The sequence below is a fragment of the Macaca fascicularis genome, chromosome 19 (assembly GCF_037993035.2).
Source record: "Macaca fascicularis isolate 582-1 chromosome 19, T2T-MFA8v1.1".
NCBI lineage: Eukaryota > Metazoa > Chordata > Mammalia > Primates > Cercopithecidae > Macaca > Macaca fascicularis.
In genome coordinates, this window is record NC_088393.1 from 12,560,434 (window position 1) to 12,586,206 (window position 25,773).

Sequence of the window (25,773 nt, forward strand, 5' to 3'; positions counted from 1 at the left end):
GGTCACTAGGGTCATATTGTAATTTGTATATATAAAGAAAATGTGTCCAGGCACCCTAGCTCTTGTCTCTAATCCCAACACTTTGGGAGAGCGAGGTGGGTGATTAGGTTGAGCACCGGAGTTCAAGATCAGCCTGGGCAACATGGTGAGACCCCATCACTACAAAAAATACAAAATTTAGCTGGGTGTGGTGATGCATGTACGTATCCCCAGCTACTCAGGAGGTTGAGGTGGGAGGAACGATTGAGCCCTGGAGGCTGCAGTGAGCTGTGATCGCACCACCACACTTAAGCCTGGGTGACAGTGAGACTCTGTCTCCAAAAAAAAATGTGTGGTAAGTCAGGCTCAGAGACAGAATTGTTTGGGATGTTGAGAAAGAGTTTATGAAGTTAGCAGTTTATTTAGGTCACAAACTTAAACTCACCCCAGGTGAGAGTTTCCTGATGGTGAAAATAAAGTTCTGGAAGGAGGGAGCATTTCCACACTGTGACGAGGAATGTGGGTGTGAGAACGCCTTGGCCTTGCCTCATTCCAAATTATCTTGCCCTGAAGAACATCTGTCTCTCCCTCCTGATGTAGTCTTGCCTGGCCTCATCTGGGCTCCCCTCCTGCTCTGAGGCAAGGGGATGGCTTTAATGGGGCAATAGGCTCTTGACCCCCAAAATATTTGCTAAAATATCATTGACATAAAGCTGATTAATATGAGAAAAGGCATATGAACTTATTTAACATGTATACAGGGCTGCCTTTAGTAAGAAGACCCACCCAACAATAAGACAGAAAAGCTTATATACCATCTTGAGGCTGTTACCAGAAAGGGGTTCTAATTCAGACCTCCAGAGAGTTCTTGGTTCTCATGAAAGAACTCAGGGTGGGTCCTTAGAGTAAAGAGAAAGCAAGTTTATTAGAGAAGTAAAGTCTCAGGCCAGGAGCGGTGCCTCATGCCTGTAATCCTAGCACTTTGGGAGGCCGAGGCCGCCAGATCACCTGAGGTCAGGAGTTCAAAACCAGCCTGGGCAACACGGTGAAACCCCATCTCTACTAAACATACAAAAAAATAAGCCAGGCTTGGCTGCATGTGCCTGTAGTCCCAGCAACTCGGGAGGTTGAAGCAGGAGACTTGCATGAACCCGGGAGGTGGAGGTTGCAGTGAGCTGAGATTGTGCCACCACACTCCAGCCTGGGCAATAGAGCGAGACTCCACCTAAAAAAAAAAAAAAATGAATTGAGTTTAACATCAGTAATAATTATTATTATTATTATTATTTTTTTTTTTTTTTGAGGCGGAGTCTCGCTCTGTCGCCCAGGCTGGAGTGCAGTGGCCGGATCTCAGCTCACTGCAAGCTCCGCCTCCTGGGTTCCCGCCATTCTCCTGCCTCAGCCTCCCGAGTAGCTGGGACTACAGGCGCCGCCACCACGCCCGGCTAATTTTTTTTGTATTTTTAGTGGAGACGGGGTTTCATTGTTTTAGCCAGGATGGTCTCGATCTCCTGACCTCGTGATCCGCCCGTCTCGGCCTCCCAAAGTGCTGGGATTACAGGCTTGAGCCACCGCGCCCGGCCCATCAGTAATAATTATAACTTTTATGTTAAATTATTGTGTGTCACATAAATGACCAGACCTTAACAATGGATGTTCTTGGCCGGGTACGGTGGCTCAAAGTGCTGTAATCCCAGCACTTTGGGAGGCCAAGGTGGGTGGATCATGAAGTCAGGGGTTCAAGACCAGCCTGGCCAAAATGGTGAAACCCCGTCTCTACTAAAAATACAAAAAAATTAACTGGGTGTGGTGGTACATACCCGTAATCCCAACTACTCAGGAGGCTGTGGCAGGAGAATTGCTTGAACCCAGGAGGCTGAGGTTGCAGTGAGCCAAGATTGTGCCACTGCACTCCAGACTGGCAACAGAGTGAGACTCTGTCTCAAAAACAAACAAAACAAGACAAAACAAACAATAGATGTTCTAAGATTTGTCATCTACAATTGGTTTCGGTTTAATTAATTAATTATTTATTTATTTATTTATTTTTTGAGACAGAGTTGCTCCACCACCCAGGCTGGAGTGCAATGGCGCGATCTTGGCTCACTGCAACTTCTGCCTCCCAGGTCCAAGTGATTCTCCTGCCTCAGCCTCCTGAGTAGCTGGGATTATAGGTATGCACCACCACGCCTGGTTAATTTTGTATTTTTAGTAGAAACAGGGTTTCTGCATGTTGGTCAGGCTGGTCTCGAACTGCCAACCTCAGGTGATGTGCCAGCCTCAGCCTCCCAAAGTACTGGGATTACAGGCATTAGCCACTGCGCCCAGCCTAGTTCGATTATTTTTAAGTTAGTTTTATAATCAGCTATAGGACTTTAACAGGTGCTATTTCTGTTAACTTTAGAAATTGTAGGCAAGTTTCTGATAACTTTAGAAATTGTAGCATTAAAATACTAATAAAAAAACCCAGGTGGACGAGAAACAAAAAAATAAAAATAATTTTAAAACTATAAGACTCCTGTCAAGTACTAATGTGTTCATAAATGTTGAGCAGAAGTTTATTACATAGACTGAACTAAGGAAGACTGAAATAATCTTTTTATAGCTTTTTGTTTAAAATATTGCTAATTCTTTTGTTTTTCAAAGTCCAGAAAAACATTTATTTTTTTTTTTGAGATGGAATCTCACTTTGTCACCCAGGCTGGAGTGCAATGACTCAATCTCAGCATCTCGCTCACTGCAACCTCCGCCTCCTAGGTTCAAGTAATTCTCCTGCCTCAGCCTCCAGAGTAGCTGGGATTACAGGCACCTGCCACCAGTCTCGGCTAATTTCTGTATTTTTTGGTGGAGACTGGGTTTTGCCATGTTGGCCAGCGGGTCTTGAACTCCTGACCTCAGGTGATCTGCCTGCCTTGGTCTCCCAAAGTGCTGGGATTACAGGCATGAGCCACTGTGCCTGGCCATAGGTCTCACTTTCTTTTTCTTTTTTTTTTTTTTTTTTTGAGACGGTGTCTTGCTCTGTAGCCCGGGCTGGAGTGCAGTGGCCGGATCTCAGCTCACTGCAAGCTCCACCTCCCGGGTTTACGCCATTCTCCTGGCTCAGCCTCCGGAGTAGCTGGGACTACAGGCGCCCGCCACCTCGCCCGGCTAGTTTTTTGTATTTTTAGTAGAGACGGGGTTTCACCATGTTAGCCAGGATGGTCTCGATCTCCTGACCTCGTGATCCGCCCGTCTCGGCCTCCCAAAGTGCTGGGATTACAGGCTTGAGCCACCGCGCCCGGCCAGGTCTCACTTTCTTTATGGCCCGGGACAAATAGCCCTCCTAAACAAATAATGTAGATAACTCACAAATTTCTTGTTTACCATCAAAAACCTCGATTTATCAAATATTTCAGCTGACAGAACAATGCAAGCTCCCAAGTTGCACTCTATAAAATCTCTAGCAAACCTTTGTGTCTTTGCAGCCAGCTCCCTTCTCTGGTTCTGCCTGTTGCCTTCTTGCAAGGTACTTTCATACTTTCCTTAATAAATCTGCCTTTTTTTCTTTTCTTTTCTTTTCTTTTTTTACCTACAACTGTCTTGGTAAATTCCTCTTTTTTTTTTTTTTTGAGACGGAGTCTTGCTCTGTTGCCCGGGATGGAATGCAGTGGCACAATCTCGGTTCACTGCAGCCTTTGCCTCCCGGGTTCCAGCGATTCTCCTGCCTCAGCCTCCTGGGTAGCTGGGATAACAGGCAGCTGCCACCACGCCCGGCTAATTTTTGTATTTTTAGTAGAGATGGGGTTTCGCCATGTTGGCCAGGCTGATTTCGAACTCCTGACCTCAGGTGATCCACCCGCCTCGGTATCCCAAAGTGCTGGGATTACAGGCGTGAGCCACCCCGCCCGGCTTTCCAGACTTTTAAAGGTGTCAGACTCTCAATTTCTCCCGGATTAGGGAAAGAGAAAAGAGGAGAGGGGGCATGGCTTCACTAATGGAGATACTCCATAGATGCAAATTTCCTCCCCAGAAGACAGCTGTGCAAGGGCAAAGCTGCAGCCTTTCCAAATTGCCGAAGAAATATATTTTGGAATAAAATATTTTAATTGCTTTCACCTCTATTAAACCTGGAGTCTGGAACTCCCTGCACACATTTATGACATTGTGCAGGACGAAGAAACAGGGACAGACCATTGACAGAGCCACTTCTAGTAATTAAGACGAGCAAGTTTGGCCGAAATGCAAATTTTCTTTCTTTTTTTTTTTTTTTTGAGACTGAGTCTGGCTCTGTCGCCCAGGCTGGAGTGCAGTGGCCGGATCTCAGCTCACTGCAAGCTCCGCCTCCCGGGTTTACGCCATTCTCCTGCCTCAGCCTCCGGAGTAGCTGGGACCACAGGCGCCCGCCACCTCGCCCGGCTAGTTTTTTGTATTTTTTAGTAGAGACGGGGTTTCACCGTGTTAGCCAGGATGGTCTCGATCTCCTGACCTTGTGATCCGCCCGTCTCAGCCTCCCAAAGTGCTGGGATTACAGGCTTGAGCCACCGTGCCCGGCTTGAAATGCAAATTTTCAAAAAGCCCGGCGCAGAGAAGGAACTTGACCTCGGACTGTGGCTAGAAGCGGTCGGTCCTGCTGGGCGTGGCCCTGTTACCCAGGACTTCTGCTGTCACTCAGGACGCAGGGGGCGGGGCCTGGCGCCCTACCCAGTCAGAGTCGCTGGGGTGGGGCCCGGCCAACTGATTATCTGCTGGAAGAACTGGGTGGTATTCCCGCTCTCCTCAGTCTTTGGCTCCGCCAGCCGGGGAGGTTGGCACCCCGTTTTTCCTGCTCTGAGAGGGACCGGTTGCCATCGCCATACTTCTGTAGCTCTGTGGTCTGCGTTGTGACTGCTCTGGACGTGGGAGTTACCTGAAAGCGAGGAAATGGTGAGAGTGAGCCCCCGCTGGGAGTTCCGAGATATGGGGCGGGTTGGCAGGGGCTGGTTGGAACCGAATGGAACTGGCTGTGCCGGGACCCGGACCTCCCTGCGGCGACTCCGGGTCTGGGGCCCGAGCACCCCTGGCGCGGCTTGGCCTTCGGTCCAGTCGCCCCCTGCCCGGTGTGGCTAGGCCGACAGCCGGAACCCCGGGCGCCCCCTCTCGTCTCTGCGCGGGGACCGCGGCCCCAGCCCCAGAGCCCTCTCTGGACAGCTCCGCACCCGCAGCCCCGAGTCTCTCCATATTGTGCGGGGTCACGGGAGGGTCACGGAGGCAATCCCGCCTGGGGTGTGGGTGTTATGCCCAGACCGTTTATTCCCGGAAGAAGACCACCAGAGTCCAGAGTCAAAGCTAAGCAGCAAGGATCTTTATTACAGGTTGGAACCTGGATCTCTCACTCGCTCGCCCACAAGGAGAGGGGCAGGAGAGTTCCCCCACTGAGCTCCGAGCAGTGTTATATAGTCTAAGAAAAGTGGGCATAGGATTATTATACAAATCAGATATATGATTGGCTAGTGTTTGAACAAGGCGATTTGGCTAACTATGATTGGTTCCCGCCATTTCTGATATTTCTGTTCAACCTTTGAGGCGGGAGAGCAGTTTTACACAAAGGCAGTTAATTATATTGCGTCAGGTTGCCCAACTGGTTTATGGCAGCAAGAGTTTATCTTACTTAAACACGTCTTGTGACCTTGCCTCAGAACTTACAAAATCTCTGGTACGTGCAGAAAAACAGGTACTCACAGAACTTAACGAAATCTCTGGTATGTGCAAAGATTAGAGAGCAGAACAAAGGGTTTAGTAATAGGGTGTAGCGGGGGGGCGGGTACACATCTATCTTTGTGTCCTTTCATGGGGTTCGTGAGGGAGGAGCTGCGCTGTGAGGCCCCCAGTGCCCCCTTTCTCCTGTTAAAACTTAAACAGGCCCCGTGCTGGGAATAAAGGCGTGAGCCACCGCGCCTGGCCTAGCTTGGAGAACTTGTGACAGTGGATAACTGTTTTCCCTGTTATCTGTGGCGTAGAGCTTGGCAACTGCTGTCATGTGTGTGTTCACATCATGATCAATGTGTACTAGATGCTTTATTTATTTATTTATTTATTTATTTATTTAGAAAGGGAGTTTCACTCTTGTCTCCCAGGCTGAAGTGCAATGGCGCGATCTCGGCTCACTACAACCTCTGCCTCCCAGGTTCAAACTATTCTCCTGCCTCAGCCTCCCTAGTAGCTGGGATTACAGGCGCCCGCCACCATGCCCAGCTAATTTTTTTTGTATTTTTAGTAGAGACAGGGTTTCACCATGTTGGCCAGGCTGGTCTTGAACTCCTGACCTCAGGTGATCCGCCCGCTTCGGCTTCCCCAGGTGCTGGGATTACAGGCGTGAGCCACCGAACTCGGCCAGGGGTTTTTCAAAAGCAGATTGGGGGAAGAGGTGGTGGGAAATGGTCCTCCTGAGTGCTGAGTTGCTTCTAGAGGAGCAGGTTGGTGGGCCTGAGTGGAACCATGGGTGTCAGACAAGCAAAAAACCTGAAAACACTTATCTGCAGAAATATCTTGGGACCAGTCTATACCATAGCAAAATTCAGGTTCTTCATCGCTTCCCACTCTATTCCCCCCACCCTCACTCATGGTTTTTCATTAGCTTTAGGAAGGCAGTGTTTAAGGAAGAGCTATTATCATTTAAACTATAACATAAATGTCTTCCAAAGTTAGCTCAGCCTAAGCCTAGGAATAATTAAGGCAGCTTGAAAGATAAAGGCAAGAGGAGCGGTTGGCTAGATATCTTTCACTGCCATAATTTTTTCAGTGTTATAATTTTTTCAAAGGTGATTTCATTATCATGGAAATAGTAATAAAATAATATTGTCAACTTAAAAATAATGAGATTTCTATACAAAAATTAGCCAGATGTGGTGGTGTGCTCCTGTAGTCCCAGCTACTTGGGAGGCTAAGGCAGGAGGTGGAGGTTGCAGTGAGCTGAGATCACGCCACTGCACTCCAGCCTGGGCGACAGAGTGAGACTCTCTCTCAAGTAAAATATTAATAATGATATTTTATTATTTCCCTGGAGGCCGGGCAGTCAAGGTTGCACTGAACCGTGATCACACCACTGCACTCCAGTCTGGGTGACAGAGTAAGACCCTGTATCAAAAGTAAGAAAATTAGGCCGGGCGTAGTGGCTCACACCTGTAATCCTAGTACTTTGGGAGGCCGGGTCGGGCGATCACCTGAGGTCAGAAGTTCAAGACCAACCTGGCTAACACGGTAAAACCCCGTCTCTACTAAAAATACAAAAATTAGCCGAGTGTGGTGGTGGTGCATCTGTAATACCAGCTACTCAGGAGGCTGAGGCAGGGGAATTGCTTGCACCTGGGAGGCAGAGGTTACAGTGAGCTGAGATAGCGCCATTGCACTCCAGCTTGGGCAACAAGAGCGAAACTCCATCTCAAAAAAAAAAAAAGAAAATTAAAAATTAATTTAAAAATAGTCAGGCATAGTGCTTCACACCTATATCCTAGTACTTTGGGAGGCCAAAGTGGGTGGGCAAGGGGTTGGGGGATCCCTTGAGCTCAGAGGTTTAAGACCAGTCTGGGTAACAGTGGAACCCCATCTTGACAAACTGCTTAAAAAATAGCCAGACTCGGCCGGGCGCGGTGGCTCAAGCCTGTAATCCCAGCACTTTGGGAGGCCGAGACGGGCGGATCGCGAGGTCAGGAGATCGAGACCATCCTGGCTAACACGGTGAAACCCCGTCTCTACTGAAAAATACGAAAAACTAGCCGGGCGAGGTGGCGGGCGCCTGTAGTCCCAGCTACTCGGGAGGCTGAGGCAGGAGAATGGCGTGAACCCGGGAGGCGAAGCTTGCAGTGAGCTGAGATCCAGTCACTGCACTCCAGCCTGGGCGGCAGAGCGAGACTCCGTCTCAAAAAAAAAAAAAAAAAAAAAAAAAAATAGCCAGACATGATGGTATGTGTCTGTAGTCCCCAGTCACTTGGGAGGCTGAAGTAGAAGGATTGCTTGAGCCGAGAGGTGGAGGCTGCAGTGAAGCATGATCATGCCTGGGCGACAGAGCAAGAAACTGTCTCAAAAAATAAAAATAGAGATTCAAAAAATAGATTCAAAAAATATGGTTAAAGGCTGGGTGCGGTGGCTCACGCCTGTAAACTCAGCACTTTGGGAGGCTGAGGTGGGTGGATCATGAGGTCAGGAGTTCGAGACCAGCCTGGCCAACATGGTGAAACCCCGTCTCTACTAAAAAAAATACAAAAATTAGTCAGGCGTGGTGGTGGGCGCCTGTAATCCCAACTACTCAGGAGGCTGAGGCGGGAGAATTGCTTGAAACCAGAAGGCAGAGGTTGCAGTGAGCCAAGATCACGCCACTGCACTCCAGCCTGGGCAATAACAGCAAAACTCCATCTCAAAAAAATAAAAAATAGGCCGGGTGTGGTGGCTCACACCTGTAATCCCAGCACTTTGTGAGGCCAAGGCGGGTGGATCACAAGGTCAAGAGATCAAGACCATCCTGGCCAACACGGTGAAACCCCGTCTCTACTAAAAATACAAAAATTAGCCAAGTGTGGTGTCGCGTGCCTGTAATCTCAGCTACTCAGGAGGCTGAGGCAGGAGAATCGCTTGAACCCGGGTGGTGGAGGTTGCAGTGAGCCGGGATTATGCCACTGCACTCCAGCCTGGCAACAGAGTGAGACTCTGTCTCCAAAAAAAATAATAATAATAATAAATAAATAAATAAATGAAATAAAAAATAAAACAATTTAAAGTTCTAATGGCTTCAAATTGGAATTATTGACTTCCACAAATGTGTGTATTATCTGAAAGGATTAGATATTTTTGCTTTCCATTTTGTGGTATGAAATGCAAATGCCTTATAATTTCCTTTCCATGTGTAAACCTGAACTTGAGTTTGAAGGATTTTGCTAGATTCTTCAAACACTGGGTGTTTTCTCATTGAATCAGGCCTGAGCCCAGTGACTGCAAGCTAAGGTCAATCAGAAGCCCGCAAAGAAAGGTCATTGAAGGCTCACTTGTTTCTTGCTGGGGAGCCTCCCCTGCAGTGTCCCAGCTGCTCACACTGACCATGGGACAAACCCTTTATGTTGAGAGAATCTGAGAGAGTACTGGAAAACTGGGGATCCACAGGCAGATGCAGCTGGTCAGCGATGCCCTTCTGAGGCTAGTTGTCCTAAGATTGTTTCTAAATATTTTTAATGAAACAGATGTGGATTTAGGTAAAGAATGACTTTTCTTTTTGTTCTTTTTTCCTTTTTCTTTTTTTTTTAGACCAAGTCTTGCTCTGTCACCCAGGCTGGAGTGCAGTGGTGTGATCTCGGCTCACTGCAACCTCTGCCTCCCGGGTTCACGCCATTCTCCTGTGTCAGCCTCCTGAATATCTGGGACTACAGGCACCTGCCACCACACCTGGCTAACTTTTGTTTTTTTGTGTTTTTTTTTGAGACGGAGTCTCGCTCTGTCACCCAGGCTGGAGTGCAGTGGTGTGATCTTGGCTCACTGCAAGCTCCGCCTCCCGGGTTCACGCCATTCTCCTGCCTCAGCCTCCCGAGTAGCTGGGACTACAGGCGCCCGCCACCACGTCCGGCTAATTGTTTGTATTTTTAGTAGAGACGGGGTTTCACCGTGTTAGCCAGAGGGGTCTCGATTTCCTGACCTCGTGATCCGCCCGCCTCGGCCTCCCAAAGTGCTGGGATTACAGGAGTGACACCACCGTGCCTGGCAATTTTTATATTTTTAGTAGAGACAAGGTTTCACCATGTTGGTCAGGCTGGTCTCAAACTCCTGATCTCAGGTGATCTACCCACCTTGGCCTCCCAAAGTGCTGGGATTACAGGGGTGAGCCACCGTGCCCAGCCAGGAATGACTTTATTCCAAAGGAGAATTGAAATAAGGAAAAGGGACAAAGTATAAGATCTGTAAGCATCTCAAAGTTAGCCCAAAAATGAATTTTTTTTTTTTTTTTTTTTTTGCAGAGAGGCGAAAACAAGGTTAGGAAGAAGGTGCGAGTGGGAGGTCATGATACAATTTCATTTGTTAATAATTTGTATTTTAGGCCAGTTAGCCAGGATGGTCTTGATCTCCTGACCTTGTGATCCGCCCGCCTCAGCCTCCCAAAGTGCTGAGATTGCAGGCGTGAGCCACCGCGCCCGGCCCTCTTTTGTTTTTTTCAGAAATAATTCAGGGCCAGTCCATAAAGTGAAAGCAAGTTTGTTATGAAAGTAAAGGAATAAATAATGGCTACTCCATAGGCAGAGCAGCCGGAGAGCTAATTGTTTAAAAGAGCATGACGTGGCTGGGTGCGGTGGCTCATGCCTGTAATCCCAGCACTTTGGGAGGCAGAGACAGGTGGATCACAAGGTCAGGAGATCGAGACCATCCTGGCTAACACAGTGAAACCCTGTCTCTACTAAAAATACAAAAAATTAGCCGGGTATGGTGGCGGGCGCCTGTAGTCTCAGCTATTCGGGTGGCAGAGGCAGGAGAATGGCGTGAACCCAGGAAGCGGAGCTTGCAGTGAGCCGAGATTGCGCTACTGCACTCCAGCCTAGGCAGCAGAGTGAGGGAAAAAAAAAAAAAAAAAGAGCATGACACCTCCTCTGCCCCTTGCTCCCTCTTTTGCATATGTGACCCTGGCTCCTCTTGCCTTCCACCATAAGAAGGAACTTCCTGAGGCCCACACCAGAAAGACGATTCCAGTGCCATGCTGCTTGTACAGCCTGTAGAACCATGAGCCACATAAACCTCTTTTCTGTATCATTTATCCTGCCTCAGGTATTTTATAGAATCGCAAAACCAACTAACACAGCCCTTTTGCCTTTCTGTGTTTCTGCCTTGGTTTATACAACTGTATGTGCAGTGACAAAAGTCTGTGTGTCCGTCAGGGGTGCTGAATGTACATGTCCTATGAATCTGGAAGGCTTGCATTTTCTGGCCTGGTGGGACTAGTAGCACCTCTCTTCCAAGGTGAACAGAAGGGATGAGAGTACACCTCTTTGTCTTGTGGGAATTGGGAACAAGCAGTTAGTTTTGTTTTTCTGTTTGTATTTTGTGGACCTCGGGAACCTAAGGTGGGAGGTGGTGGCCCCAAACGCCCCCAGATCGAAGTGGGCAGGGACACAGTTAGTTTTTTACTAAGAAGAATGAGAGTAGTTTTGCATTTTCATACCTGTCTTATGGTCGGGTTTGCTTTGTTCTTAGTGCATCTCTTGTCATCTTATAGAATATTCTCTTGTATTTCTAGTTTGAGTGTTTTTATTCATGAGGTGATGTTGAGGTTTGTCATATGACTTTTTCGCATCTATTAGGACATTCTTTTGGTTTTTGATGTTTTGATGTTTGTCTGTTATTATGGTGTATTGAATGAAGTTCAGAGATAAAGCAGCCTTGCTTTCCTGGATTAAATCCCACTTGATCATGAAGTTTATATGTTGTCATATATTGATAAATTTTCTTTGCAAATATGTTACTGAAGCTTATGTCAGAATTTAAGGAAGTTTGTTTAATACAATATTATAGTATATCCTCGCATTATCGTGTATAGTGTATCATGTATATGTGTATATAGATACATGTTATGTATATGCACACTTGTAGTATGTGTATATTGTATGTGATTTAGTTATGGTAGGTAATTGGTAAATATATGTAACTTGTACATTATATATAACTACCACATATAAAGATATTATAGTACATAGCATTAAGCTATTATAGCATAAATTTATATAGTTTTCTCCTCCATAGTATAATGCACTTCCTTTCCGTATCAGCATGCAAAATTATTCAATTACATCAGTCTTATCCTCCCATGGGAACAAAGGAGAATCTCCCTCTCTCGATGCTACAGAAAGTGCCACTCAAAAATCTTCATAATCTTGGACTTAGGGAAAATATTTTCTGACATGACACTGGGAGCACTAGCAGCAAAGAAAAACTATGTCATTTAGACTACATCAAAATTTAAAACTTTTGTGCTTAAAAAAATACCATTAAGGAATTGAAATAGCCAGGCATGGTGGCTCACGCCGGTAATCCCAGCACTTTGGGAGGCTGAGACTGGCAGATCACTTGAGGTCAGGAGTTTGAGACCAGCCTGGCCAACATGGTGAAACCCTGTCTCTACTAAAAATACAAAAATTAGCCAGGCATGGTGGCACATGCCTGTAATCCCAGCTACTTGGGAGGCTGAGACAGGAGAATCGCTTGAACCTGGGAAGTGGAGGTTGTGGTGAGCTGAGATCACACCATTACATTCCAGCCTGGGCAACAGAACGAATCCATCTTGAAAAAAAAAGAGGCCAGGTGTGGTGGCTCATGCCTGTAATCCCAGCACTTTGGGAGGCCACACGGACAGATTGCCTGAGGTCAGGAGTTCAAGACCAGGCTGGCCAACATGGTGAAACGCTGTCTGTACTAAAAATACAAAAATTAACTGGGCATGGTGGTGGGCTCCTGTGAACCCAGCTACTAGGGAGGCTGAGGCAGGAGAATTGCTTAAACCCAGGAAGCAGAGGTTGCAGCGAGCTGAGATCATACCAACTGCACTGTAGCCTGGATGACAGAGTGAGACTCCGTCTCAAAAAAAAAAAAAAAGAAAGAAACTGAAGCATGTGTGGTCATGCCACACTGAACACATCTGTTCTCTGTAGCTAAGCAGGGTTGGGCCTGGTTAGTAAATGTATAGAAAATGCCTGGGAATACTGGCTGTTGTATGCTTAAAAACAAAAAAAAGAAAGGATTTGACAAGATAATTCACCAAATGGAAGAAAACTTCTATATTGAATATCTGGTCCATCTTCTTCACATAGGGTGGGGGATGAATTGGTAGCCAGCACTCTGAGGCATCCTGGCCCATTACTGCGGGAGGTGAACTCTATCCTGTAGTCCTCTCTGGCAATGGTACACCCGCGGTCCCCAATCTCATCCAGTTTATGGGGAGACAACAAGAAGTGGTCATCAGGAGAGAAGTCTGACCTGGTGTTTTGGATGTTTGAGTAGGAGGTACTCTCGGGAAACCCATCTTCCTCCCCACCAGAAGAGAACTTCTTATCACTAACGCACTGCAGATATGTGAATTAGGGTCTCAAGTCTAAGTCTGTATTCCTTGTAAAGAGGGATTACACTGAAAACTTGGTAAAAATTTCAAGGACGGTTTTATTGAGCACAATTGCAATATGTGTTGAATAAAGCCTTATTTTTTGGCTATATGTTATAGTACAATTTAATATGGGAAAGAGATTGAACTCAACCTGAATGCATCAACAAGACAATTACATCTAAAGAGCAAGGTACCATAGAGGAACTTGGTAAGGTGTCAAGAGTTGGGGAAGAGAATATTAATAAATTATCATAGGTGAGGGAAACAACTTGATTAGATATCAAGTTTGGGGGGATTCTCTCTAAACTGTCTTATTAGGATTTAGCTATAACTGGGCTCTGCAGGCCAAACACAAAAGCTAGTCAGGAAGCGGGCTCCGAGGAGCCTTACTAAAGTATGATCAAGGAAGGAGTCCTTGAGATCCTCCCAGCCTAGTTCTTGCTAGGGCTGATGATAAATCCTTAAATTTATGGTTTCCTCCCCACATTCCAAAACACTCCCTCATTTCCCCTCTCCAGTGGACATCATTATTAATCATGTATCCATACATGTGAAACTGCTGCGGTATTTTAATTGTTTACCATTTCTTTTCCACAAAGCAATAAGTGCTGGGTATATTCAACCCATTTTCCATGTGCCTCGAGAATACTCTTGTCTCTAATCCTAATGTAACATCATATACATTTTCATTACATTAGGATTAGAAACAAGTTCTGTTTAGAAATTTTATTTTCACATTGAAAATCAATCAGATTTGCTTCAGCTTTAAAGAGTGTGCTTATGTAAAATTGAATGCTGGCAGCAAGCTGCACTTTTTTTTTTTTTTCTAAATAGGAAATAGGTTAAAAATGTATTACTTTATGAATATGAGGAAAGCACTCAATAACCACTGAAAACTACATTATATAAATCCTTGTGCCTGATGACTCCTGGTCCACTGACCTTCTTTTCATGAGTTTATTGGCCCTTTTCATGTATCTTGCAGGAATGTCATTCAAATACTTTCCCTAGGCCGGGCGCGGTGGCTCAAGCCTGTAATCCCAGCACTTTGGGAGGCCGAGACGGGCGGATCACGAGGTCAGGAGATCGAGACCATCCTGGCTAATATGGTGAAACCCCGTCTCTACTAAAAATACAAAAAACTAGCCGGGCGAGGTGGTGGGCGCCTGTAGTCCCAGCTACTCGGGAGGCTGAGGCAGGAGAATGGCGTAAACCCGGGAGGCGGAGCTTGCAGTGAGCTGAGATCGGCCACTGCACTCCAGCCTGGGCGACAAAGCGAGACTCCGTCTCAAAAAAAAAAAAAAAAAAAAAAAAAAAAACAAATACTTTCCCTATCTTTTAATTAATTAGGTTTTTTTTTACTTGGTACAATAATTTATTATTATAAAAAATATTTAAATTTTTTAGCTTTAGGAATTTTACATGTACTGTTGAATTAGTTTGACAAATCTATATAACTCGTCTAAGATGAATAATACTGTATTTTTTTTATGAGTGGCCTTTTGCAATTAGTATAGAATCCTGAATTTTCTTTTCTTTTTTTTGAGATGGAGTCTCACTCTCTTGCCCAGGCTGGAGTGCAGTAGTGCAATCTTGGCTCACTGCAACCTCCACCTCCTGGGTTCAAGCTGTTCTCTGCCTCAGCCTCCCAAGTAGCTGGGATTACAGGCACCCCACCACCATGGCCGGCTAATTTTTGCATTTTTAGTAGAGATGGGGTTTCACCATCTTGACCAGGCTGGTCTTGAGCTCCTGACCTCGTGATTCACCCTGCCTCGGCCTCCCAAAGTGCTGGGATTACAGGCGTGAGCCACTGCGCCCAGCTGAACCCTGAATTTTCTTTTTTTTGAGACAGAGTCTCACTCTGTCACCTAGGCAGGAGTGCAATGGCACAATCTCAGCTCACTGCAACCTCTGCCTCCTGGGTTCAAGCGATTCTTCTGCCTCAGCCTCCTGAGTAGCTGGGATTACAAGTGCATACCACCATGCCCGGCTAATTTTGGTATTTTTAGTAGAGACGGGGTTTCACCATGTTGGTCAGGCTGGTCTTGAACTCCTGACCTTGAGATCCGTCCACCTCAACCTCCTAAAGTGCTGGGATTACAGGCCTGAGCCGAATCCTGAATTTTCATGCTTGTTGTAGCATGGGACAGAAGGTTTTTTTGTTTGTTTGTTTGTTTGTTTGAGATGGAGTTTTGCTCTTCTTGCCCAGGCTGGAGTACAATGGCACTATCTCGGCTCACTGCAACCTCTGCTTCCCGGGTACAAGCGATTCTCCTGCCTCAGCCTCCCGAGTAGCTGGGATTACAGGCGCTCGCCACCACACCCGGCTAATGTTTTTGTATTTTTAGTAGAGACGGGTTTCACCATGTTGGCCAGGCTGGTCTTGAACTCCTGACCTCAGGTGATCCGCCTGCCTCGGCCTCCCAAAGTGCTGAGATTACAGGCGTAAGCCACCGCGCCCGGCCCCAGAATGTTATTTTGTAAGACTAAATACTATCCCACTGTAAGTATATGCATACCACATTTTCTTTATCCATGTAGCCATCAGTGGACATTTGAATTGATCCGTCTCTTGGCTATTGTGAACAGTGGTTTTCAAATATCTCTTCAAAGATCCAACTTTCAATTTATATGAATTGAATATAAATAAACCTAGAAATGGGTTGCTGGAAGAAAATATTTTTTTACTAGTTTTTCAGGCATCACCATACTGTTTTCCATAGAGGTTGAGCCATTTTGCAATCCTTTGGTCAGAGCACAGAGGTTCCAATTTCTCAACATTTTTTCCAAAGTTTATATTTGAGATGTTTGATTTTTCTTTTTTCTTTTTTCTTTTTTTGAGACAAAGTCTCGCTGTTGTTGCCCAGGCTGGAGTGCAATGGCACCATCTACCCTCACTGCAACCTCGCCTCCTGGCTTCAAGCAATTCTCCAGCCCCAGCCTCACGAGTAGCTGGGATTACAGGTGCATGCCACCACGCCCGGCTAGTTTTTTGTATTTTTTAGTAGAGACGGGGTTTCTCCATGTTAGCCAGGATGGTCTCGATCTCCTGACCTCATGATCCGCCCGTCTCGGCCTCCCAAAGTGCTGGGATTACAGGCTTGAGCCACCGCGCCTGGCCGGTGCGCTGGAGTTTTATCCCTGAACCTTGTCTCCTTTCAGCCTTCAGCATTTCATCAATTACAATGTAAGTTTTCCTACCACGGTACTGTTTTCCACAAAATTTCTATTCATGAGTTTTTTATTTAGATAGTTCTGACTCTGTTATCAGTTGGGTTGGTTGAACCCCTTGCAAAATCCAGTTTTTTTGCTTTTGTTGTCTGCGCTTCAATCAAAATAAAATCCCCCTTCCAGGTAATCATCAATGGTTAAACTTTGTGAACAGGCATTTTGAAGGATATATAGCCTCAGGACTGCTAATGTTAACATTTTTTTGCATGTGAATTTAGAGGACTGTATTATGACAGGTGCTGTAAACCCATGCTACAAACAGACATTAAGAGCAGCCCAGGCAGTGCACCTTTCTCCCTGGATTCCATGAAAAGACACGTTTTTCTATTCTGCTGTTGGTTTATTGCTTAATTCTGTTCCAGCATCAGAAGTGATTTATAGAAGAAAGTAAGTGTAGACAGAGAGTAATGGGTCAGATGAGCAAGAAATGGAATAAATGTTTGGAGTCCATAGCACCATGGAAATGTCTTAGGAAGAGGGTATAGACCCCCAGTGCTGTCAGTCTCACCCATCCTCCTCTATACGTGTGGGATGTTTCAGGACTCGGTGGCTTTCGAGGATGTGGCTGTGAACTTCACCCAGGAGGAATGGTCTTTGCTGGATCCTTCCCAGAAGAATCTCTACAGAGAAGTGATGCAGGAAACCTTGAGGAACCTGGCCTCTATAGGTAAGAATGACAGTATTATGTTCCCCAATGGATGAGACAAGTGTTTCTAGCTCATTAATGCTGTTCCTTGATTTGGAATATGGACAGGCAATACTTTGAGGAATAAATGAGGTATGGCTCTAATGTCCCGTGAACATAGAATCTATAGTCATTTTTTCATAATTTTATTTTAATTCAGCACTATTTTTCTGATTCTGTATTCTAGGAGAAAAATGGAAAGACGAGAACATTGAAGATCAGTACAAAAATCCCAGGAATAATCTAAGGTGATTTAAACTCACAAGACAAAGCAATGTCTCTCTAGAAAATCTTAGAATGCAAGAATATGTTAAGAAGAAGCAAATAAAGAAAATATGCCTAGCATTAAATTTATTTATTCTTAAAATATTCACTCTAAAAACTTATATTTAAATGTGACATAGGCTGGGCACAGTGGCTCACACCTGTAATTTCAACTGTTTGGGAGTTGGAGGTGGGAGGATTGCTTGAGGCCTGGAGTTTGAGAAGATCCTGAGCAAAATAGTGAGACTTCATTTCAAACAAAGAACTAGCAATACATGTGGCATACACCTGTAGTCCTAGCCACGTAGGAGGCTGAGGCAGGAAGATCACTTGAGTCCAGGAGTTCAAGGGTGCTGTGAACCATGATGATGCCAATGCCACTGCCACTGCCCTCCAACCTGGGCTATATGGTGACCCTGACTCAAGAAAATGATACAGAAGTTTAGTATTTGTAAAACAGTAAACATGTAAATATTATTAAGAATTTTCGACTGGGTGCGATGGCTCATGCCTGTAATCCCAGCACTTTGGGAGGCCGAGGTGGGCGACTCACAAGGTGGGGAGATCGAGACCATCCTGGCTAACACGGTGAAACCCCGTCTCTACTAAAAAAATACAAAAAACGGGCTGGGCGCCGTGGCTCAAGCCTGTAATCCCAGCACTTTGGGAGGCCAAGATGGGCGGATCACGAGGTCAGGAGATTGAGACCATCCTGGCTAACACAGTGAAACCCCGTCTCTACTAAAAAATACAAAAAACTAGCCGGGCGAGGTGGCGGGCGCCTGTAGTCCCAGCTACTCGGGAGGCTGAGGCAGGAGAATGGCGTAAACCCGGGAGGGGGAGCTTGCAGTGAGCTGAGATCTGGCCACTGCACTCCAGCCTGGGCGACAGAGCGAGACTCTGTCTCAAAAAAAAAAAAATACAAAAAAAATTATCCAGGGGTGGTGGCGGGCACCTGTAGTCCCAGCTACTCGGGAGGCTGAGGCAGGAGAATGGCATGAACGCAGGAGGTAGAGTTTGCAGTGAGCTGAGATCACACCGCTGCACTCCAGCCTGGGTGACAGAGCGAGACTCCATCTCAAAAAAAAAAAAAAAACAAAACCAATTATCATATAGTGTTTTTCTTTTTTAAACATATGATTTTTAAAAAATAATAGGTATAGATAGACCATCTTGTAGCCATATGGTCCAGTCAACTTCCAACAATTTAGACAGGGTAGAAAGCCTACACTTTCCTGGATAATGTTGAAAATGCAAGTGCAATCCTTGTTAATAAACATAAAATCACTTACAAACAAACCCTCAATAATGTGCTTCTCATTTTTCACAGAAGTCTTCTGGGAGAGAGAGTCGATGAAAATACAGAAGAAAATCATTGTGGAGAAATTTTTAGCCAGATTCCAGATGACACACTGAACAAAAAAACTTCTCCTGGAGTAAAATCATGTGAAAGCAGTGTGTGTGGAGAAGTCTTCCTGGGTCATTCTTCCCTTAATTGGCACATTAGAGCTGACGCTGCACACAAGCCATCTGAGTATCAGGAATATGGACAGAAGCCATATAAGTGTCAACAACGTAAGAAAGCCTTCAGATGTCACCCCTCCTTTCAAACGGAAGAAAAGGCTCACACTGGAGAAAAACTCTATGATTGTAAAGAATGTGGAAAAACCTTCATATCCCGTTCAAGCATTCGAAGACACATGATAATGCACAATGGAGATGGACCTTATAAGTGTAAGTTTTGTGGGAAAGCCTGCCCTTGTCTCAGAGTATGTCTTATACATGAACGAGTTCACACTGGAGAGAAACCATATGAATGTAAACAATGTGGTAAAGCCTTTAGTTATTCAAATTCCCTTCAAATACATGAAAGAACTCACACTGGAGAGAAGCCTTATGAATGTAAGGAATGTGGGAAAGCGTTTGGTAGTCCCAATTCCTTTTATGAACATAAAAGAATTCACACTGGAGAGAAGCCATATGAATGCAAACAATGTGGAAAAGCCTTCAGATGGTTCCATTCCTTTCAAATACATGAAAGAACTCACAGTGAGGAAAAGCCTTATGAATGTACCAAATGTGGGAAAGCATTCAAGTGTCCCAGTTATCTTTGTAGACATGAAGTGACCCACTCTGGGAAAAAGCCCTATGAATGTAAACAGTGTGGGAAAGCATTATCTTATCTTAACTTTCAAAGACACATGAAAATGCACACTAGAATGAGACCTTATAAATGTAAGACATGTGGAAAAGACTTTGATTCTCCCAGTTCATTTCTAAGACATGAAAGAACTCACACTGGAGAGAAACCTTATGAATGAGCGCACTGTGGTAAATCCTTTAATCGTTCCAGTTCCTTTCACTATCACGAAAGGACTCACACTGGAGAGAAACCCTATGAATGCAAGCAGTGTGGAAAAGCCTTCATTTCTTCCACTTCCTTTCGATATCATGAAAGGACTCACACTGGAGAGAAACCCTATGCTTGTAAGCAATGTGGGAAAGCCTTCAGATCTGCCTCACACCTTCAAATGCATAAAAGGACTCACACTCAAGAGAAACCCTATGAATGTAAGCAGTGTGGTAAAGCCTTCATTTTTTCCACTTCCTTCCGATATCATGAAAGGACTCACACTGGAGAGAAACCCTATGAGTGTAAGCAATGTGGGAAAGCCTTCAGATCTGCCTCACACCTTCAAATGCATGAAAGGACTCACACTGGAAAGCAACTGTATGAATCTAAACAATGTGAAAAAACTTTTGGATCTGTCAGAAACCTTCAAATTCATGAAAAGACACACACTGGAGAGAAACCCTATAAGGAATGTGGAAAAGCATTCAACAATTTCTCTTCCTTTCAAATACATGCAACGATGTATAGAGGACAGAATGCCTATGAATGTAAAGAGTGTGACAAAGCATTCACATCTGCCAAGATCCTTCGAGTACATGAAAGGACACACACTGGAGAGAAACCCTATGAATGTAAGGAATGTGGGAAAGCATTCAATTATTTTTCTTCTTTGCATATACACAAAAGGGTGCACACTGGAGAGAAGCCATATGAATGTAAGGATTGTGGGAAAGCATTCGGTTTGCCTGGTTCCTTTCGTAGACATAAAAGGGCTCACACTGGAGTGAAACCCTATGAATGCAAGCAATGTGGCAAAGCCTTCACTTCTTCTGGTTCCTTTCAGTGTCATAAAAGGATTCATACTGGAGAGAAACCCTATGAGTGTAAGCAGTGTGGTAAAGCCTTCATTTCTTCCACTGCCATTCGTAGACATGAAAGGACTCACACTGGAGAGAAACCCTATGAGTGTAAGCAATGTGGAAAAGCCTTTATTTCTTTCAGTTCCGTTCGGTACCACGAAAGGACTCACACTGGAGAGAAACAGTATGAGTGTAAGCAATGTGGGAAAGCCTTTATGTCTTCTACTGCATTTCAGTATCATGAAAAGACCCACACTGGAGAGAAACCCTATGAATGTAAGCAATGTGGGAAAGCCTTCATTTCTTCCAGTAGCCTTCGATATCATGAAAGGACGCACACTGGAGAGAAACCTTACGAATGTAAGCAGTGTGGTAAAGCCTTCAGATCTGCCACTCAACTTCAAATGCATAGAAAGATTCATACTGGAGAGAAACCCTATGAGTGTAAGCAATGTGGGAAAGTCTACAGATCTGCCTCACAACTTCGAGTGCTTGAAAGGACTCACACTGGAGAGAAACCCTATGAATATAAGCAATATGGGAAAGCCTTCAGATCTGCTAAGAACCTTCAAATACAGACAATGTAAACAAATGTTTATAGCAACTGCCTACTAACATGTTATTCTCTATTTGTTGTTGTTGTTTGAGATGGAGTCTTGCTGTGTTGCCCAGGCTGGAGTGCAGTGGCGTGATCTTGGCTCACTGCAAGCTTCACCTCTGGGTTCAGGCAATTCTCCTGCCTCAGCCTCCTGAGGAAAAAGATGCCTGGGATTACAGGTGTGCACTGCCACGCTTGGCTAATTTTTATATTTTTAGTAGAGACGAGGTCTCACCCTATTGACCACACTGGTCTTGAACTCCTGACCTGAAGTGATCCACCTGCCTCAGCCTCCCAGAGTGCTGGGATTTCAGGCATGAGCCACTGCACCCAGCTGTTATTCTCTATTTAGTTAATTGAGAAGCCATAATAAAATGTCTCAGTGCCATCATGCATTAGATCAAGTTTATGTTACCACATTACTTTTCGAACATTGTGAGTCAATATTACCAAGTGGACAAAATCCCAGACATCTTTTTCCTCATGTAAATTTTAATTTTCATGCTTATATACTTAGAACATTTGATCCTGATTTTTTGTTCGTTCATAATACTAAAAGTTATCTCAGGTTTTTCAGAGTGACTTTGTGCCAAAAACCCTCAGTAGCATACCTGTCATCAAAGAGGGTATAATTCACAAAAGGACTTACACTAGAGGAAAACCATATGACTGTAAGCCATGTGGGAAAGCATTTTCTGATCTGAGTGGCGATGAAATCCACATGGATTTCAACCCTACAGATGGGCCTCTCTCCCTATTCATTTCTTTTTTTTTTTTTTTTTTTTGAGATGGAGTCTTGCTCTGTCGCCCAGGCTGCAGTGCAGTGGTTCGATCTTTGTTCACGGCAAGCTCTGCCTCCTGGGTTCACGCCATTCTCCTGCCTCAGCCTCCTGAGTAGCTGGGACTACAGGCTCCCACCACCACACCCAGCTAATTTTTTTTTTTTTTGAGACGGAGTCTCGCTCTGTCACCCAGGCTGGAGTGCAGTGGCGCCATCTCAGCTCACTGCAAGCTCCGCCTCCCGTGTTCACGCCATTCTCCTGCCTCAGCCTCCCGAGTAGCTGGGACTACAGGCGCCCACCACCGCACCCGGCTAATTGTTTGTATTTTTAGTAGAGATGGGGTTTCACCGTGGTCTCAATCTCCTGACCTCGTGATCCGCCCACCTCGGCCTCCCAAAGTGCTGGGATTACAGGCGTGAGCCACCGCGCCCAGCCCAGCTAATTTTTTTGTATTTTTTTTAGTAGAGACGGGGTTTCACTGTGTTAGCCAGGATGGTCTCGAATTCTTGACCTTGTGATCCGCCTGCCTCAGCCTCCCAAAGTGCTGGGATTACAGGTGTGAGCCACCTTGCCTGGCCTCTTTTCATTCTAACTTTTCATTCACTCATTGTACCAAAAGTTAACTCATAATGTTCTCAGTGACATCTTGCCAAAGACCACCAGTACCATACTTGTTGTCAAAGAGGGTGTAATATCGTAATAAATATGACCAAAAGCCATACATGACAGTGAGATATATGAGAATTACAAATGAGTCACATTACTGAAAAAAATTTGCTCAGTTTGATAATTTGAAATATGTTTTCTTCTATACTATTCTGAGACATGGTTACAGAGTGCCCTTGTTTTGTCTTGATCCATCATGGTCACTGAAGAGCATTGTCTCACACTGCAGGTGTATGACATGTGTCTTTCCAGTGGCATAAGACTTGGCCTTGTGGCCAGGTGCGGTGGCTCATGCCTATAATCCCAGCACTTTGGAAGGCTGAGGTGGGCAGATCGCCTGAGTTCGGGAGTTCGAGACCAGCCTGACCAACATGGAAAAACGTCTCTACTAAAAATGCAAAAATTAGCTGGGTATAGTGGCACATGCCTGTAATCCCAGCTACTTGGGGGGCTGAGGCAGAAGAATCACTTGAACCCAGGAAGTGGAGGTTGCAGTGAACCGAGGTCACGCCATTGCACTCCAGACTGGGCAACAAGAGTGAAACACCGTCTCAAAAAACAAACAAACAAAAAACTTGGCCTTGTGGTGAGACGAGGCAGCTCCTGGACTTCTAGAGCCATTTTTGCCTTATCTTTTTTTTTTTTTTAAACTCCTGAGTAGCTGGGATTACAGGCACTCGCCACCACACCGGGCTAATTTTTATATTTTCAGTAAGGACAGGGTTTCACCGTGTTGGTCAGGCTGGTTTCGGACTCCTGACCTCAGGTAATCCACCCGCCTCAGCCTCCCAAAGTGCTTTTTCATGAAGCAAGGTCAAATAACAAAACAGGAAAAATCCTTTAAGATAAATGAACTTTAAATTTTCCTCAGAAAAACGTGACCCAGCAGTTCATCATCCAGTTTTTGTTTCGTTTTGTTTTTTTGAGACGGAGTCTCGCTTTTGTTGCCCAGGCTGGAGTGCAATGACACGATCTTGGCTCACTGCAACCTCCACTTCCCAGGTTCAAGTGATTCTCTTGCCTCAGCCTCCCGAGTAGCTGGGATTATAGGCCTGCACCACAACACCTGCCTAATTTTGTATTTTTAGTAGAGACGGGGTTTTACCATGTTGGGCAGGCTGGTCTCAAACTCCCAACCTCAGGTAGTCCACCTGTCTCAGCCTCCCAAAGTACTGGGATTACTGGCATGAGCCACCGTGCCCAGCCTGTCATCCAGTTTTTTTTGCAGTATCACAATGTTTTATTTGGAAACATTTACTGATTTTGGGCCAGACACGGTTGTTGTTCAGGCCAGGGTATAATGGTGGGATCATAGCTCACAGCATCCTTAACTCTTGGACTCAAGTGATTCTCTCGCCTCAACCTCTAGCATATGTAGGACTACAATCATACACCACCATGCCCAGGTAACTTTTCTTTTTTTTTTTTAAGATGGAGTCTACAGTCTCCACCTCCTAGGTTCAAGCGATTCTCCTGCCTCAGCCTCCCAAGTATCTGGGATTACAGGAACCTGTCACCATGCCTGGCTCATTTTTGTATTTTTAGTAGAGATGAGGTTTCACCATGTTGGCCAGGATGGTCTCAAACTCCTGGCCTCAAGTGATCCAACCATATCAGCCTCCCAAAGTACTGGGATTATAGGTGTGAGCCACCATGTCCTGCCAACTTTTAAAGTTTTTCTGTGGAGATGTGATCTGACTGTGGTTCCAGGCTGTTCTTCAACTTTTAGCCTCACAGAATTCTCCCTCAGCCTCACAGTGCTACGATTATAGGCTTGAGCCACTTCAAACAGCCAAATTTAACTTTTATTGTGGTGTTGAAAGGGATTTTTAATGTATTTTTTTCTTTTTTTTGAGACGGAGTCTGGCTCTCTCGCCCAGGCTGTAGTGCAGTGGTGAGATCTCGGTTCACTGCAGCCTCCACCTCCCAGGTTCATGTGATTCTCCTGCCTCAGCCTCCAAAGTAGCTGGGATACAGGTGGCCAACACCACACCTGGCTAATTTTTGTATTTTTAGTAGAGATGGAGTTTCACCATGTTGGCCACGCTGGTCTCGAACTCCTGACCTCAAGTGATCCACCCATCTGGGTTTCATGAAGTGTTGGGATTACTGGCGTGAGCCACCACACCTGGTCTTTGTATATACCTTTCTTGTATTACTTTGACCGTGGTAGGACATATCCAATGGGCAAATGATCTAAAAGGCCAAAGCGGGAGGATCACAAGGTCAGGAGTTCAAGACCAGCCTGGCCAATATGGTGAAACCCTGTCTCTACTAAAGATACAAAATTAGCCAGGCGTGGTGGTGGGCGCCTGTGATCCCAGCGACTTGGGAGGCTGAGGCAGGAGAATCTCTTGAACCTGGAAAGCAGAGGTTGCAGTGAGCTGAGATCGTGCCAGTGCACTCTAGCCTGGGAGACACAGCAAGACTCCGTCTAAAAAAAAAAAAAAAGGTTAAATTTAATTTTTGACAACCACTCTAACAAGCAACTCAGGTTTATATGGAAAGAGAAGTATATCACTCATGAACAAGTAACTGGTAAATAAGATGGAATTATGGCTTCTGTGTGATACTCTATTGTTAGGCAAGCACAAGCTCTTTATAAAAGCCCTGTTATATGTAACTGCATCAAACATCATGTGACTACATTACTTGGTTTCCTAAGGACAGTTTATTATTCCTTTATCCCAGTATAATTTTGCATAGCCATCACTCTCTTTGTTATGGGTATCTATGCTTAAATAATAAACTAAATGAGATTTTGTAAATTGAATGATATTTTTAGCAAAGTGTTGGACTTTGTCAATTACTATGCCTGATAATCAATGTGTCTTACCTGACTATATCACTCCTAAAAATTTCACTGCGGGCTGTGGTCCCTGGATTTCCTGAGGATTGATTGCCCATCCCCATTCCTGTAGATGAGCGCACAATGGTATAAGACTTTCCTGTAACACATTACAGTCTTCAGAGGTTAACATGATATCATCAATATAATGAAACCAGGACCAGGTCAGATGGCTCACGCCTGTAGTCCCAGCAACAAGAGGCTGATGCGTGAGAATCACTTCAGCCCAGGCGTTCAAGGCTGTAGTGAGGTATGATTGCATCACTGCACTCCAGCCTGAGTGACACAGCAAGACCCTGTCAAATTAAATTAGATAGATAAAATAATAAATAATGAAATAAAAGTTTTCAAAAATATATATATTTAAACCATGAAAGATGACAGGAATGGGAACGAAGACAAGCCTCTAGCCAACATTCTGTGACA

The 25,773-nt window shown here is 45.1% G+C and overlaps 1 protein-coding gene and 1 long non-coding RNA gene across 2 annotated transcripts; both read left to right on the plus strand.

Annotated features, from left to right (window-relative positions):
• Nucleotides 1–4,690: 4,690 nt before the first annotated feature.
• Nucleotides 4,691–22,552, plus strand: LOC102121335 (uncharacterized). Its single transcript, XM_065535593.2, is given in 4 exon segments — nt 4,691–4,881; nt 16,832–16,958; nt 17,164–17,224; nt 18,571–22,552. Coding segments are annotated over 4 exon segments (2,661 nt in total). The 5' UTR covers nt 4,691–4,878; the 3' UTR covers nt 21,041–22,552.
• A 1,085-nt stretch (nt 22,553–23,637) lies between these two features.
• On the plus strand, nt 23,638–25,288 carry LOC141409207 (uncharacterized). Its single transcript, XR_012428439.1, has 2 exons — nt 23,638–24,429; nt 24,845–25,288. It is a non-coding gene; the product is annotated as an uncharacterized lncRNA (long non-coding RNA).
• The last annotated feature ends 485 nt before the right edge of the window (nt 25,289–25,773 follow it).